The sequence below is a fragment of the Prunus persica genome, chromosome G8 (assembly GCF_000346465.2).
Source record: "Prunus persica cultivar Lovell chromosome G8, Prunus_persica_NCBIv2, whole genome shotgun sequence".
In the NCBI taxonomy this organism is placed as follows: Eukaryota; Viridiplantae; Streptophyta; class Magnoliopsida; order Rosales; family Rosaceae; genus Prunus; species Prunus persica.
In genome coordinates, this window is record NC_034016.1 from 13,247,965 (window position 1) to 13,266,491 (window position 18,527).

An 18,527-nucleotide genomic window follows, 5' to 3' on the forward strand; every position below is an offset into this window, starting at 1 on the left:
TGTTCTGTAAACGGCTCTGATTTGTTTGGAACCGACGTTGTCTAGACGTTCACGTCGTCCATATAACCGAGTGCGTAGTGAGTTACGAATTCGTTTTTATACAACGTAGACGATGTGGATGTATTTGTCGGTGTCATGACACTGACGCTATTTCCACGTCATCCGACGTAGATTTTATCTGAGTGCATTATTTATTTCGCGACGGTTTTTTGTAACTAAGATACGTTGTAGAACTTTGGCAGACCCAACACGTTTGTATCTATTGTTTTCCGACGTTGTTGTCTTTGATCGCGTCCGTATCTATGGTCTAGCTTTTTTCTTCAAAAAAAGGACGTATAAATTTTTTAATACGACTCTCATATATTTGTAACTGACGTTGTTTAGTTTTTCAACGTCTACTATAGAAACACATACGTCGTAAATAATGACACTGACAACTATTTCCACGTCATCTTTTATCAAAAAATCGAAGTGGAAAATTAATTGTACGACGGTTGTGTTTATATGTGCGACGTAGTAGGTATCAATAACGTCGTCTTCTAATGTATTTAAAGACGTCATATTTTTTATTGTCGTGAAAATTATATTTAACGTCGGCGTATTTTTATTGTCGTCGTTGTATGTCTATCTTGCGGCCTTGTTCTCTTAATATGTGTCATATTTTCCCTTTTTAACGACGGTCTTTTTAGAGAATTGGTCGTCTATTATCATCATCGATTGCTTTTTTTAGATCTTTTGCAGTACAAAGACGTCGTTTTGTATTTTTTGATGACGTTGTATTGTTTAACAACGACGGTTATTTAGCGTCGTGGTTTATGAGGGAAAAGATGACGGTGGATTCCACGACCATTGAAAAACCAAATACACGACGGTGATTTACCGTCGTCTTTTTGCTTTTTTGTAGTAGTGGAAGTATTTTTATTTAGTATCATAATGTGATGACTTAGTCATAATTAATATCCCTTATTATAGAAGTTAATCTCTCTCATAACCCGCAACAATTGAATCAAGACACGTATCCATTATTTAAGTTTAGAAGACATGCATCGTCATACAAGAAGAATTGTATGCATTGACTGGGAGAACTGAGCTACTAGCTAAGTTCAAAAGGCATCAATCCCCACAAGAAGAGTTGAATTTTTGAGTCCAAGAATATATTAAATTACTAATATATTTGACTCATTTGTGTCAATAATTGGAAAAGGCTAGAATAGGAGAGAGAGAGAGAGAGAGAGAGAGAGAGAGAGAGAGAGAGAGAGAGAGAGAGAGAGAGAGAGAGAGAGAGAGAGAGAGAGAGAGAGAGAGAGAGAGAGAGAGAGAGAGAGAGAGAGAGAGAGAGAGAGAGAGAGATTATAAAGAAAAAAGGAAAATTCACTATTATAGCCAATATAGGAGCCCAAATTATTTAAATTAAAAAAAAAAACCCTATATGAAATGGACTTTAGAAATACATCTAAAACTCATTTACAACATAACAAAAAGACTTGTAACTTCTTTTAAATTACAAAATTACCATTGATTTATTAAGATGGGCGATAGCATACTAAACTCACACACACTACACGGATGCTAGGATTCAAATCCAGGACCTTGCCTGAGGGAGTAAATACTCCAAACCACTACACTAGTGGGTCCTTTGCATTTTTTGGGTTTGTTTATAGAAATTAAATGGTGTAGGGTTTATCTATATTATTAATGCTAAAAATGAATATATAACTAAATATCTCAAGAAACAAATGGCACGGAAGTTGAAAATTGGATAGATCATTATTGGCCACGATGCCAGTAAGGCCCCGTTTGGGATTGGTTTTTTTGGGCAAAACATTTGCGTCACTTTAAAGTTAAGCAGTTTAAAGTATTTGGTAAAAATAAAATATTCCGATTATTTTAAAAAGCAGTGGCCTTTTGACAACAGCTTTTAAAAGCAGGCTCTATGTTGCTTTTCAAAGCTGCTTTTAAAAGAAGCAGAAATGAGCCTTTAATTAATTTCTTTAATTCTCAAAATACCATCATTAATTTTTTAAAAAGACACCAGTTCCACCTCCACATCCACATCCAACTCCACCATCACATCCTTCTCCACCTCCGCCACCACCACAACCTCCTCCTCCACCATCACCACCACCTCCACCTTAACCTCCACCTTCTCCTCTTCAACCTCCACCACCTCCATCACAACCACCTCTACCTCCACTTCCACAACAACCATCCTCACCACCACCTCTTTCACCACCACCTTCACCTTCATCTCTTTCACCACCACCACTACCACCATATATGATTAGACAATAATGCTTTCAATATCATGTATATTTTAGTCATTATTCACAGGTACAACAGTTTTATATTAAAATTTATCAAACAGTTTTGACACTATTTTTTGTATTAACAGTACTTTAAAAATATTGTTTACCAAACAAGGAGCTACTTTATTTTACAGCTAATTATTTTCAAAGCACATCAGAAGCAACTTTTTTAAAAATGATAACAATCCCAAACTGGCACTAAACGTGCAACTTTAATTAGTCTTCCTTTTGTTTTTATTGTTCTTTGCCCTATAGTCATCAACTTTGATTTTGTTTTGGTCAACCATCATGCTTTGATTAATTTGTCGAATCATAAACTAGATTCCCAGTTTAATCACGAAAATTACTTGCGACCTTTTCTTTTTGTTTTTAGTTGATTCAAAAATGGAGACTTATAAATTAAATATAGATTCTCAAAAGATTAAATCAACATCTTCTTGAATAATATGCTTAGAGAATACTCTCCTTCATTCTTGTAATTAGAAAATCAGATTAATTATATATTTAAGTAGACGATTTACTTAGATTCAACTTTTTTTTTTTTTTTGGGAGAGAAAAGTGATAATTGTTTTCATCAATTAGGCACAAAGATCATCAGTCACAAGGGCAAATACAAATGCCCACAAAGGGGTAATACAAATATGGAAACATAGTAACCACATAAGGTTAATCCAGATACAGCCACGAAAGGCCAGAGAAGGAATAAAAGCCACATGCATGAATAAACAAGACATGAATTACAGCGCCAAAATACCAATACAATTATAACTTTGGCTTAATATCATGAAACGTCTCTAAGGTTTACAAAACTATCAGATTGCATCCTTAATGCTTTTTTGTATCATTCATGGTTTTCAAGGTTAGTATGTGTGCTCACAAATAATCTCTGCCGTTAGGTTCCATTAAAAACTCCGTTAGTTTGCTGACATGACATATATATTTATCACAAAACATCCCTAAAGTTCACTCACCTATCAGAAATGGTCCATGAGAAATTTATTAAATTGTTTTTTAAATTTATGAATTTTAAATTATTTTTAAAAAAAGGAAAACCAAAATTTTATGAATTTCAAAGGGGAAAAAAAAATTGCGGGGACCATTTATGATAGGTGTGTGAACCTCAGGGATGTTTTGTGATATATATATCCGCCACGTCGGCAAAATAATGGAACTTTTTATGAAACCTAATGGCAGAGACTATTTGTGAGGAGCGCACATACTAACCTTGAGGACCACAAATGACAAAAAAAAAAACAAAACAAAACAAAAACATTAAGGATGCAGTCTGATAGTTTCGTAAACCATAGGGACGTTTTGTGATATTAAGCCTTCTAACTTTTAACTCTCACAAGTACAAAATACAAGTAGAGACTAGAAAATTATCCAACACCCAACTCACAAAATAAATGCAATTATTACAAAATGAGAAAACTACAAACAAACAACCAAAAACAAACAAAGCCAATACCGCCGTTATTGCCACCGCCATCGTTGCTGCTTAGATTCACTTCTTAATCTTCATATGTACTAGAGTCATAAATTAATATCTCACTCATGTATTCTTGCATTAATTAATAATCAAAACTTGAGAGAATAGTTGGTCTCTCTAGTATTATTGCAAGCTCGGTACTAGACAACTATGTAGTCAAAAAAATTCATCAGCTTTGTGAATGATGTTGTAGCAAGCACTTCTATAAGCGTTTATGTTAAAAGCACAATTTTTTTAAATATTAAAAATCCAAACACATGGTAGGTACTTCTTCGAAAGTACCAAAAACTACTTTTAAAGCATTTCCAGACAAACTTTTAATGTATTTCCTTTGGCTCCGTATATTTTTCTTCCTCGTGGAGCCCTCCAATGAATACAATCATCATATCAGCCGCGAATATAATTAGGTTAAACGAATGACAATTTAATTTACTAAATTCTGATTCCAATAGATGATGAATCTTATTTGATTGAAATTTATAATAAGTTCCTTTTCTTTTGCCTCTCTATATTCCTCACGAATAATATAAAAAAATAATTATTTTGATTTTTATCGGAAAGAATCAACATAGCCAACATAGCCATAAACAATAAAGCTAGAGTCAATAATTTGTTTGTGAAATGATGTGACAATATTAATGTATGTGTCAATATATCACCTAATGGGAATAAGAGAGTCAAAAAGTGAACGACGTAAATAATTGGGTGAATAATTATGGTGTCCAAATGGTTAAAAAGAAAAACAAAATGTTGTCCTTGTAGTGCTCTAAAACACTCTAGAAAATAACTTTTCTATAACCCCTCTCAACTGCCATAAGTTTTCCGAATCTAGTCCAATAATCTATATAAATAAAGCAAAAGACAGAGAATGGTGAAACATTCAAAATACCAGAAAATGCCCTTGGTTAATTCAAACATTAAGAATTGAAATTACTAATTAAATGAGGATAATATAGTAAATTTATATTTTTTCATATTTAAATTAAATTAAATTAAAAATAAAATCAGATAATATGTCATATTTTTATGGAACGCAACTACTCATATTATCTTTTCTTAATTCTTAAAATAAAAGAAAAAAGAAAAAAAGAAAATCAGTTGGCACGTTATACTTTAACCAAACTTGTACACATTATACTGAATCTTTTTTTTTGGGCAACGGCGTGTAACGCTCAGTCAAACGCTCAGGCAGTCGTGCCCTTGACTTAATTGCTTTGGACGCAACATGCATCAAAGACTCCATACTGACAAGGATGCCAAATTTTTCCTTGAAGACTTTTCAACCAGAAGCTCCAAATATTGACTTAATTACTTGGAATTTAGGATGAATTAATTAGAAGATTGTAGGCCACAATCTTTGTGTTGTCCATTTTATAATTGCTAGGGGATTACATTAATGTGATGTGTGACTAATTTTAAAGAGAGCAAGGACATATCTTCATCATAATTAACCGGCATGCGTGGTCCACCACCAAAGAAAAATCAGTGCTTTTTTCATATGCTTCATCGTATATCATATATCATAGTCACCAATCCCTTCCTACCTTCGTTGAATTTAATTTTGTACATATATCATAGTCAAATTGGGCACACCATGGAAAGTACGTACCTATTGCGTTTAGTTCTTAATTGAAATTAATGGGCTCGGTCTTCTTTGAAATCAAATGGCTTGACGACAAAAGGATTGATATATGATGACTAGTAGTAATGATAATAACAAGAAGTGGAAGAAGAATTTGAAAAAATTTATTGCCACCCCTTTGTATATATATACAAAGATTTTTCTTATTGAGAGAGGTGATAATATATTGAACTCATACACACTACATGAATGTTAGGACTCAAACTTAGGACCTTGTTTGATGGAGTAATTGCTCCAAACCACTACACTAGTAGGTCCTTTGCCTGAAGAAGCATCCCCTAAAATATTAATATAACATAAAACAACTACTATCGAAGACCGAGTTGTTTTTAAATCCAAACTTATTTGTTGACAATCCATCCCAAAATTCCACTTTTGATAAGCCATAGCCCGCCCATTAGCCTATAAATATAGAGGCTCAACAACAACACTCGAGGACTCTCTCTTCAAAATCAGATGTAGCGTCTCTTAAACACTTCAACAAGCTTCAAGCTTTTCAAATAGCCAACTTGCTACCCAGATAACCAATTAACAACTCATGCACTTATCTTTTATAGCTCTGACATCTTCTTGGTATGATCTTTGTTAAACAATTAGGCTAGCTTCCTTCTAAACAACTAAAACTTATAACCAATTGGATAGAGAAATCTCCAATCTCTTCATTACTGTAACTTCTTCTTTAAAACAGCTAAATGGAGAAATATGTAGTTGTTGTCTTAACTTGTTATCATGCCTGGGTTGGATAGAGAAATCTCCAGTTTGTGGAACTTTACTTACATTGCAATTTACCTTAATCGCACTTTACATTCTTGCCATTTATCTTTCTTGCACGTTACTTTCCTGCAATTTATATTTTTAATCTTTACTTTTCAAAGTAATATAACTGTTCATTGCTGGACAGGCCCAAAACAAAGGTTTTTAGGTCCGAATATGGCTTTCTTAGCCCAAAAATAAGGGTTTACGTTGGCCCGAATCATACCATTGGGCCCGAATTAACTAAGTCTTGACCTAATCTATGGTTATCTTAGGCCCGAATTAGGTTTTTGAACCCAATCAAGGGAACATTGACACAACATTGGTTTTTTTGTTTGGCTAGGTATCGTTCTTACCTCTCAAGCCATAGACACACAATTGAAAGAATATTGAAGTCCTTTTAATTGAGGCATAGAAAAGAACTCATCTGAGCCAATAACCCCTTGGAGCACAATAGCTTGATCAGAGGTCCATAACAAGCGCAAATCCATCGAACAAAGCATTCTACATCACATATACCAGGTTTATTGGGCTGATCTCATCACTAATAGTGGCACGCCTATGCAAACTAAGAATCGGGCCAGAAGAAGCAGGTCACCATGACTCAACTCGTGCTCTCCTGCCATTTTCAACTAGATCCAACTTTCAATCTTATCGAAAATTGAATAGTTCTTTCACAAGCCAAGGATCTAATTGGGGCATTGGTGTTAACTCAGCCTCCTCTATTTTCCTGCTCCATTCCTAAGAAGGAGAGGTGAACTAAAAAGGGCAACACGACACCGCTACTTAAACTAAAAATGTAAATGGTTTTCAGTAGCATTATACTGAAGTTTGCCAAAAAAAAAAAGAAAAAAAAAGAAAAAATATGGTATTTCACTTGAATATAGATGGACTTTATGGGTTGGGTTAGTGCCTTGCTACTTTGATTTTTGTATTTTGTTAAGTGAATGTAATCAAAATAATTTGGCAGGTGAGAAGTTATAAGCTAAAAGTTTCGAGGTTTATCTATCTTTGATCTCATCATCAGGGATGGACTCAGGGTTTGAAAATAGAGTGGGCTAAATTTATCTTACGTACAAACCTAAAACACTTGACCGAACTAGTGAATTTCATTGAAGTATGAATTTTAAGGTCAGTTAGCAATTACATGATAAATTTCTCCATGAAAGGAAAAGAATTGAAAACATTTATTATCCATTACAAAAGAAGAAGAAAAAAAAAACTGAACCATTTTAATCCATCCAAGCCAACTTGGAAAATAAAAATGAGAAGAAGTAGCCAAAATTTATAAGAAAAAAATGAATTGACATTTTATGTAAATTAGAAAAGGTAATAAAAAAAAATGGACAGAAAATGTAAAGGATGTTCTCTAGGAATGTGTGTTTTATGAAAAAGGTTGAGTAATAAATATTAATTAACTAAACCAAAAGAGAGAGAGGAGATTTTCTATGGGTGGGATCACTGGGATGAGGTGTGTGGAGGTATGCTTTGATGGCTGAGTATTAGTATTGGACTATAAAATATCAAGTCGCCCAAGTGGACGTAGGACCATCCCTGCTCCTGATTCGGGCTTTTTTTAGGTTAATGTAGCATGGTTAGAGCATCCACAGTGTTCGGGGGGATGTATTTTCGGAGGTGTAAAACCACTTTTACATCCCCTTTACACCTCCGGGGGTTGTAAATGTGGTTTTCGCTCCAATGGGGAAGATGTAAATCTAAAGATGTATAATTGATTTTTTGTCTTAATTCATTTTTGTGTTAACTTTATAAATAATTTTGTGTGTGTTAGGTTTATTTTATTTTTTCAAACAAATAGACTTAAAAATATTTAAATTTGGAGAAGATATGATTTCATCCACAAAAAAATTATCAAAAGAACAAGCTACTAAATTTATATATTACCTATTAATTAATTGATTAATTATGAGTTTCACTGTAGAAGCGTAATCAGCAACAATGAATTATTTTATTATATGTGGCTACAAATTAAGTATGAAGTTTTGTCTAGCAACTACTCTAGCCACACGTCTTGGGTCTCCCTAGGTTTTTTAATATTTTTTTTTCAAAAAATAGTATAGTCGCTCGGCTATACGTAAGTATAGCCGAGCGACTATACTCTTTATATATATATATATATATACTAAGATCCTTTTTTGTTTTAAATTTTTTTTTTCTGATTTTCGTTTATCGATAAGAGTAGTTTAGAGCATTATCCATTACTACTAGGCCATTACCTGAGTCTCTATTGATTTACGGTGAAATTTTCACACCAAAAAAAAAGAAGAAAACATTGAACTATCAGATTGATTTACTGTAAAATTTCTCTCTTGAATATCTATTTTGGATATGTTGAAACTAGCAAATTAATTTCTATAAGGGTTAATCATTTTATTAGTCCCTGAATTTAGACTCCATTTGCATTTGAGTACCTCAATTTTCAAATGGTTCCCATGGTCTTTTAACTTTAGTTTCACTAGGACAAATGATCCTGTCTTCAATTTGGTTAACTTTTCTGTTAAGTGCATGGGCAAATTGGTATTTTTGTATCAAAATTGATTAAAATATGAATAAAAAATTAAAATTAAACTATCTTTCTCCCCCTCTATCCCGACTTCTACTCCACACAAACTTGAATATTTTTTTGGTTGGTTTTTTATTTGATTTGATTTTATTATTATTTTAAAGATATGATTTTTTATTCATTTTTTTGTTTTAATATGAAAATAACATTTTGCCCCTGTATTTAACAGAAAAAGTTAATAAAATTGACAATAGGACCATTTGTCCAAACGAAACTAAAGTTAAAGGACCACTGGAACCATTTTGAAAATTGAGGTACTCAAATGCAAATCGGGTCAAAGTTCAAGGACTAATAAAACGATTAACCCATATCTATAAAGTATAAACTAATACAAGTAGGAGGGTCATTTTTACTTTATTTTTTTTAATTAAATAGTATATCCTCATGTCTATACCTTTTTAAATATAATGTATTTAAAGCCTATAGTGGCGCGGTTGTACTTATTTTGACACGTGGGCACCTAATCGCCAGGGGTCTTTTGTTATTTATAAATAGTATAGCCATGCGGCTATACTTATGTTGACACGTGGGCACCTAAGCGTAACACGGGTCCTTTTTTGGTTTTGTTACTTATAAATAGTATAGCTGTGCGGCTATACTCGGTTTTTGTCTTCTATTTTAAAAAAAATAGTATAGCCGCATGGCTTAATTATTTGACTCGGGGATTGGTCAAAGGACTATTTCCAATGGGAGGAGAAGCAGTCGAAGGAGTGTATATATATATACACGTACATATTGTACATGTACGTACATATATCTAATGTTTTATACACGTAATTTTTACAAAATTTTCAGTAAGACACACAAAATTCATATATTATACAAATAATTCTCACATATTATTGAATAAGAATAACATATGTTATAAAAATTATATTAAAATATCATATAGTGGAAGATTAATATCTACTTTGGATATGTTGAAACTAGCAAATTAATATTTATAAGGTACAAACTAATGCAACTAGGAGGGTCCTTTTTTATTTTTTTTATTTTTATTAAATCGTATCACCGTGCGGCTATACTACTATTTTCAGAAAAACAGTAGTATAGCCGGGCGGCTATACTTATTTTTGACACCTAATAGATAGAAGAAAAAGAAAAATAATACAGTCACACGGCTATACTCCATGTTTTTAATATTTTAAAAAAATAGACTTATGTTCACACGTGGGGCCTAATCGATGGGTGTCTTTTGTTTTTATATTTAAAAATAGTTTCACCGCACGGCTATACTCAGTTTCTCTTTTTAAAACTGTATCGTCGTACGTCTATACTATTTTAGACGTGTGCAGTTGCTCTGCTTTTTTTTTTTTTTTTTTTTTTGTAAATAGTATAGCCGTTCGGCTCTTCTCGATTTTTCTCTAATTTTTCTTAAAAAATAGTATAGCTGGGCGGCTATACTGTTTTTTTTTATAAAAAAAAAAAATAATTGTCTTTAATAAATAGTATAGATGAGCGGCTATAGTCTTTTACATATATATACATACGTATTTTTCAATAATACATTCGTGTTCTATACAAGTCTCACGTTTTTTGTAAAGCAAACATACAACGGTCGTATTGTACATATACGTACGTATTTCTAATATTTTATATACGTAAATTTTTCAAAATTTTCATAAAACAAAGATAGTAAAATTCAATATACCATATTTAAAATTCCAAAACCATAGCCCATCAATATATATCAATTCCAAAAATCTCAAGGATACTGATAATCAAATCCAATAACCACATAAACTAATACCCCAAAGCCAAAATCCATAACCTACACAAAGTCACCACAGTCTGAAACCCAAATTCATACTTTAATAATAATAATAATTATTATTATTATTATCCTTGGAAATCCCAAATCATATTGTAAAAGCTAAGACTAGCTCGATAATAAAATTTCATAACCTCACTAACCAAGAGTAACCCCATTTCCGAACAAATCACATTCGTACAAGAATTTCCATATTTAAAAAACAATGCTTGTTTAAAAACAAATGTCCACTCATAATGCATAGCCAGTTTTTTTATATTAATTTTTTTATAAACAATATAGCCGCGCGGGTGTATTTATTTTGACACGTGGGCGCCTATTCGCTAGTGATAAGTTCGTAATTTCATACATTCGCATGCCTTCTTTACTTAGTGACTTTGCTTAGTTTCTCTTTTTTTTGAGTCACTTACCTTTTTTTGTTTGTTTTATAGGTTAAGACAACAAGAGATCACAATTGATGTAATCCATGTTTGTTAAGGGATGATTGGGATAAGAGGAATATGAGCTTAAAGACAAACCAATTTGAGCCACACTCCTTGTCAGTCCAGTTTCGTAGGTTATCTTGCAGGCCTCATTTCAACAACTTACACAGGTCGGATGAGGTGACATCCTTGATAGAAGTTGTTCCAATGGGTGTCTATTATATAACGTATCCAAATTTCAGCCCAATTGGATAAATCTGGAGCCCTCAGCACGTCAAAGACTGAACCAAGTTCACAGAAAAGTCATGTTGGCTGACATCACATTTAATGTGGCTACTAGAGCCATGTGCTACACATTAGAGCAGCCACACATGGGAGACAAATCAGCTTGGGAACTCAGAAAGATGAACAAAAGTCAAGCTTTCTATAAAGAAACCAAGAATAGTCCACCAAAGCATGTATTGGGCAGCTGGAGCAGTTGGCATGTATGGGCAGATGGAGTAGTTGAGTAATTGGGCAGTTGATGCAGTTGAGAGCAGCTAAGATAGGTGTGCTTCACCAGCCAAAAGGGAGGACGAAATTGCACTATATAAATACAGAGTTGCTCACTCATTCAAGGGAGATAATGTCAGACACACACATTCACTTCATCCATTACTCTCATACACACATTCAGATTCACCACAAAGAGATAAGAGAGCTTGGAGCTGTCCTGGGAAGTACATTGCTGCCAGCTAGTTCTTCTCTTCTCTTCTCTTTATTCTACCTATGTATTTCTTATTTTCTTTATTCATAGTTATGTCTAACTAATCCATTTAGTTAGGGCTTAGGATGAAGCCCTAGTCATGAATATTCAATGTTATGGATGATTTTATAGTTAATTGATTTCCTTACTTTCATTATCAAGTTGTTAATCTCCAGTTTATTATGTGCTTAATGTATGTTTTCTTGGAGTAGCTAACTAGGATTTTATGCATCTAGCACAGGTTGGGAAGGAGTTTAGATTCACCAATTCTACTCTCCTTTCACAAGCAACACATGAATGGCGTAAGAATCATTCAAGGGGTTAATAACCATAGGTTGACTAGGACAAATACCATGTTCTAGGACTTGTGTGATTATCATATTCTCATGGAGCTTAATGACTCTTGTCTGCTTTATTCTAAGTAGATACCATGCTTAGGTTGCATATTAGAGATCACGTGTTATGTAGATACCATGCACAATTACATGCCTTAGGAGAATCATGCATCCTACACCTAGATACCATAGGCTTGTATGCGATAATCTATTGTTGATGAAGTTTGAGTCAATTTCTATGCATTCATAACTTGGATAGGAAAACTAGTGGTGGATTCCAAGGCTCTAACACCTCTCAATCATTGTTTCACAACTTGTTTATTGCTGCCAGTGTTTACTTTCGAGCACTTTCATTTCACTTTCTTCTTTTCATTTCAACAACAAAACCACCCATTTCAAGTACGTGTGTGGTGCTAGGATTTTGTCTTAGACCTTGAGTAATTAACAAGAGGCATTGTTGAATTCAACCTTGTGTTTAGCCAATTAGTCAGTTTCTTTGTTCTATGTTTTTCTAGCATTCTAAGTAATTTAACTTGGAACCAAGTTACCATTCTCCGTGAGATCGACCTCGTATTTACATAAGCTATACTATAAACGGTTCGTGCACTTGCGAGAATTAAAGTTGCTGTTTTTAATAACTCATTTTATTTGTTAAGAATAGTCTCAACAGCTAGGCAGGTCCTTTAAAAAAAAGGGTATAACCGAGTGGCTATACTCCATTGTATTAATGATTATTAAAAAAAAAATAGTATAAATCCATGGCTATACTTATTTTGACACATGGGCGACCATCCGCTAGGCCGGTCCTCTTTTAAATTTATCAATAAGAGTAATTTAGAGCATTATCTATTACTATTAGGCCAATACCCGAGTTTCTATTGTCCCCTTTTCATTTTTAACTTTTCCATAGTTATTATTTATATAAAGAATTTACCACTTTCATTTTCAATAATCTATTATACACGTATATGCGTATTTTTTAATAATACATTCGTGTTCTGTACACGTCTTAAAGACTCAGTAAAATTTATGCTTTTTAAAAAGCAAATGTACAATACTGGTATTGTATATGTACGTACGTATTTTTCATGTTTAATACACATATTTTTTACGAAATTTTCTTTAGTCACTCTACTAGCTTGTTTAAGTTTGGGTAGAGGGCCTGATGCCTGTTTAAATAATCTTAACTGTTGTGTGTGTCTTTACCTTGTGCATGTCGGAAGTTGGGATTATTCTGGCGCTTGTTTGTAAGTACTGTAAATTGGGAAATGTTCCAACTACAGGGGAGACTCTGTTGAAATTTCGGTAGAAGTCGAATTGTCTTTCAATTTAAATTAGGGCTAAAAGGCTTTTTAGTAAAGTGGGTCCGACATCGACTAGATGTAGGATGGACAACAGGGTTCGTCACGGATTCCAAGGAAGAATTCGGGGTAGGTCCTGTCAACATTAGCTTGGGGCACGCTCCATGACAACAAGCACCTTCTCGAAGAACTTCGACAACAAGAACATGAAGCCCAAGAAGAAGTAGAAGGGCTGAAATGTGATAATTCTGGTATCCGAATTGTTTGGATCCATGCTAGGTATATGTTCAGTTAAAGGCGTTGTCAGCCTGACATGCACATCATCGGGTATGGCAGAAGCATAAGTAGCGCCACTTTTGGAAGTGATCCTCGGTCTTGACACGATGCAGATTGGCCACAAATCTTTTCTTGTACACCTTGAAACTACCCCACAGGTACAGGACACTTGTGAACTCAGTGATCGGCTACCCTCATAAGAAGATATAATTGTTGAACAACTGCAAAAAGTGAAGAAAATTGCAAGTCATATAGCATGTCAAAACCCTAAGTTGCGGCAAAAAAGAAAAAGAAGAAGAAAAAGCAGTGGATGTGGCAATAGCCGACAACAGTCAGCCACGATTGACAGCAGCCGATCAGCCTACAGCAATCGATAAGTGCAAGGCCCAAGCTCTGCCAACTCTTTGACCAGCTCCAGCCCATGTTGCCGTACAGTACAAGCGTACACAACCATGCTGCCGCCGTAGCAGCCACCGTGACGCCACCACTGCCCGCAGCAATGTAAATCCAATGGGAAAGAAATTCCGGTTTTTTATTAGGGGCGCCAATCCAATGGAATGTGCTGCTTCAAATCTGCTCAACAGAGAAGGGACACATATGGATTAAAGGCCGTGGCAAGTTTCTGGAAAATGGGAAAAATAAAATTTACCCAACAATAATAAAAGAAAATAACAAAAGGAGACTGGCCAACTATTCCTTCCTTTGACTTGGATAATTGGGTGGTCGTCATGGACCAAAGGATCCATTCATCTTGATTTTCGGCCCTCGAGATAAGTTGGACCGTAAGTAACTAGTAATCCAGGGTATGTTTGGTAGGCCTCACTAGACTGGACTGGACTATATAGCACTTGAAAACTATGTTTGGTAAGAGGAAGGACTAACTTAAACGAGATTGTAGAGTCCTAACAGTAAAAAAACTCATCGCTCGCTCTTCTAATTTAGTGAGGCTGAAACTTGCTTCACAAATTAGCGAGTTCGCAAAATAAAACACGCTAGTCCTCCAACACCGACAACTTTCAACGCCTCTCTCTTGTTTCGTTCAATATCGACTCCTGCTCTTCTTCCAAGCTATACTCAGGTAAGTTTTTCTGGTCTCTCGCTTTGCATTACAATTGAGGTAGGGCTTGCAGTTGCAGAGAGATATAGAAGGAGGTGAACCAAAATATATTATTGGGTTATTGCCTGTCAGCGACAACTATATATTTTGGGTGGCTTCAGGCTCTGCCATCGCCGTAGAGATTGAAAGGAGGTTTCTTGGGTAAGTATTTGGTTCTAGCCATCAGCTAAATGAAATTTGAATTTTGAGTCTTAGCCCCAAGATATTGTGGCACATTTGTATCTGCCATTGCAAGGGCCATGTCAAAATCAGGTCTTGCGATCCCAAGTCCATGGAATGCCAAATCTTCTTATGTTAATTATTGGTGTACGTTAGTTTGATTATGGGGGTTTCAGGTGTGGCTAGAGGATGTGGGTGGCAACACTTGGATGTGTTTGCTTGGTTTGCTAAACTCGATGGCAACACTTGGCTTTCATTTTACAAATTTCATTTTGGAGCAGAGGTATGGAAAAAGGCCTGAAGATGAGCTGCCCAAATTCTGTAATTTTCTGCCTTGTTCTCTTTTTGGGTTCTTTGTGATTGAATGATTTTTTGTCAAATTGCATGCAGTTCCAATTCGTAGAAGTTCCAAAAAGGGAGAAGCTGAAAATAATGAAATCAGAAACAGAGAGAGAAGAAACGAAAAGGGATGGTGAAGAGAGAGGAAGAAAAGAGAGAGGGGAGAGAGGAAAGAAGAAAATGCTTCACTAATTAAATATTAGAATTTATTTGCCTCTTTCCTTAATGAAATAATGAATTGACCAAAAAAAATAAATATTAGAATTTTATTTATTTAAATATTAATTTTTTTAATTAAATTTAAATATATTAAATATTTATTTTTTAGTCCGACACAGCACCAAACATAGGTCTTCACTATTTTTACAATCCAGCTTCTTAGTCCGACGCAAAACCAAACGTAGGTCGGTACTTAATCCAGCTTAAGCCAATCCGAGACAGTCCCAAGATTTAGTCCAGTCCATGACAACCCGTCGTGCCAAACGACCCCCCAAGATTCATGAAAGGACTAGACACAGTGAAATTGATTGTCATTTTATCTCTGATAAAATTTTACATTGTTCAATCACTACAAAATATGTATTATCTTCACAAACCAATAAATTTAAAAGCAATTTATGCAACCAGAAGTCAGAATGGAACCACGAATTTTTTTTTTGTCTTCGATACAAACGATATTTTTAGTCTTTTATTCTTCGTTGACTTGACCCTTATTTTGATTGGCATCACCATGATCAACTTGCTTGCTCTTTTTGAGCATGGCGTTGGATTGTCTATTGTAGATTTGACTTTTAGACAGGGTCGGGTCTCACTTTTGAGTGGCCCGAGACCATTTTCTTTTCAATAATATATATTAACTATATTGTTAACTGCCTCTCTAATAGACATTAGTTCTATCAATGTTTGTGAGATCCGCTTATATTAGAAAAGTGATTAACAATGTAGTCTAATTAAATGTAATTCAAATGGCAACAACCTTTTCTTTTTGTAAATAGTTTAACAAGAAAAAAAAATTATGCACGTCTCTCTTTTTGCCTTCAATATAATAATCCCATCAAATTAAAGTAAGAAAAGTAAATAAAATCATAAAACCTGAAAAAATCACAACAAAAAAGCCATCAAAATAGAAGGACTAAACATTTTCAATTGAATGATTGTTGTTCCAAAGAACATTAACAACTTTTATTGTTCAATAACATGGACCATTGTACTGTTAAAGATTTGAAGTGGGTTTTATTTGGGCCCTTGTATTTTTGAACTCTCAACAAATAACTTGAAATAGGAATAGACCAATTTTGTGCCGGCCCTGCTTTTAGTCCTAGTTGACTTGACTTTTGATTTCGTCACCATCAACACGATCACCTTGCTTGCGCTTCTTGAGCATGGCGTTGGCTTCTTTCCATTTATGGTATTTACCAAACAAGACCTCCATTTCTTCAAGGGTTCTGCCTTGTGTTTCCGGAAGCATTGTGTAAAAGAAGATCCAAGCCACTACTCCAACTCCTGCGTAAAGAAAGAAGGCTCCACCAATCGTGATGGCCTTGTACAACGAAATAAAAGTCATGGAGATGATTCCGCTTGTCACCCTGTTGATGGCCACTCCCATACTGCACCCTTGTGCCCGCAACTTCAGCGGGAAGATCTCAGAAGTATAGACCCATGTGACGGGCCCCAACCCAATAGAGAAAAACGCAACATTGAATAACACCATGGTGATGCACAATCCGACGGCCCATGTGACCGTCCCTTGGCTCTGATCGATGACGGTAAGGCTTGCACCGAGAAAGCCAAGAGAAAATACCATTCCACCCATGCTGATCAAAAGCAACGGGCGTCGCCCAATCCGATCAAGTAAAAATGTGGCGACCAAGATGAAAAGGGTCTTGACAACTCCAACGGCTATGGTTGCGAGTAGCTTGTGGTTGTAGGATTGGATCCCGGCCTTCTCAAAGATCCTTGGGCTGTACAAAACGACAGAGTCTATGCCCGAGGCTTGTTCAAAGAAGTGGATACCTAGTGCTGCGATTAAAATGTGGCGAACGGCTGGTGTGGGATGAAGGATAAGTTGTTTCCACACGCTTTCGCCGTGGCTTTGTTTCGGCACCTCAACGATGTCGTCGTTTAAGTGCATGGGGATGCCTGCGGCTTCTTTGATGTCTTCTAGCCTGAGCTGAGCCTCTTCCTTAGAAGCTGAGGTTTTGTTGAGGACTTGCTTAGCATCCCCGAGTCGCCCCTTCATGACGAGCCAGCGAGGGGACTCAGGCATGGCTAAAACGCCGACGACGAGAACAATGGAGGGAACTGCCCCAAGGCCAAGCATGAACCTCCATCCCATGTGAACTGGGAGCTTGGAGAAGGCGTAGTTGGATACGTACCCCAATAATATGCCAACATTGACAAACACCTAAACATATATATTTTCAAATAAACCAATTAATGAATTAGTCCAAAAGTATCATATATAAATAATATAAATATAATATACAATTCATCAAAGCGTTTTTCTTTAATTAATCATTGATCAATATTTTTTGGCAGATAATCAGTAACTAATCTGAAGAAAAATATAATGCATGGAAAGGTGCTTTTGGTCTAGTGGCATCTCTCTCCCTAAATTTATCATAAAAAGAAAAACATAAAGAAAATAGACAAACAATGAAACAAAACAAACCTCTGGAAAAGATGTGAGGAAGCCACGAGACAACGCTGGAGAGATCTCGACGGTGTAGACAGGGGCGATCATGAGACCGTATCCAACGCCGATTCCAGCGACGAATCGGCCGAACATGAGCAAGCCATAGCCAGGGGCGACGCCCATGAGGATAGCTCCGATAAAGAAGATGGTTCCGGATAGGACAATGGTGTACCGACGGCCGATCCAATCAGAGGTTACGCCAGCCAAGCCGGAGCCGATGAGGGAGTAGATGTTTAGAGTGCCCGCAAGGACTTCAACTTGGACGTCGGTTATTTTGAGGTCATCTTTGATAAAGATATTCGCCCCACTCATTACACCAATATCTGTACACAAAAGTAAAATTAATCAACCACACTCCAAAATAATTCGGAAAGAAAAAAAATGTATTTGGCAGATGAAGTTTGAGGAACTGTTGAATTGTAAGGATGATTACCATAACCCAATAAGATTGAAGTCATGCAAGCCAAAGTGGCGCAGGCAATAGCGAACTTGCTTGCATTGGGTTTCTCTGGGGGATCAAAATCTGCAATACGCTTGTTCTGGGGTTCGCCGGAGACAGCATTGTCTTCGACTTTCCGGTCTGTCATCTCAGTCAT

General features: G+C 35.5%; 1 protein-coding gene and 1 long non-coding RNA gene across 2 annotated transcripts; one reads left to right on the forward strand and one right to left on the reverse strand.

Moving 5' to 3' along the window:
- Positions 14,507-15,392, forward strand: LOC109946323. The gene is made up of 3 exons (XR_002269524.1): positions 14,507-14,879; positions 15,074-15,180; positions 15,288-15,392. It is a non-coding gene; the product is annotated as an uncharacterized LOC109946323 (long non-coding RNA).
- LOC18766533 (putative polyol transporter 2) lies at positions 16,443-18,527 on the reverse strand. Its single transcript, XM_020570682.1, has 3 exons — positions 18,365-18,527; positions 17,908-18,254; positions 16,443-17,640 (listed from the first exon to the last, which is right to left on the reverse strand). Exons 1-3 carry the CDS (start codon positions 18,525-18,527, stop codon positions 16,555-16,557), a joined length of 1,596 nt encoding a protein of 531 aa, XP_020426271.1. The 3' UTR covers positions 16,443-16,554.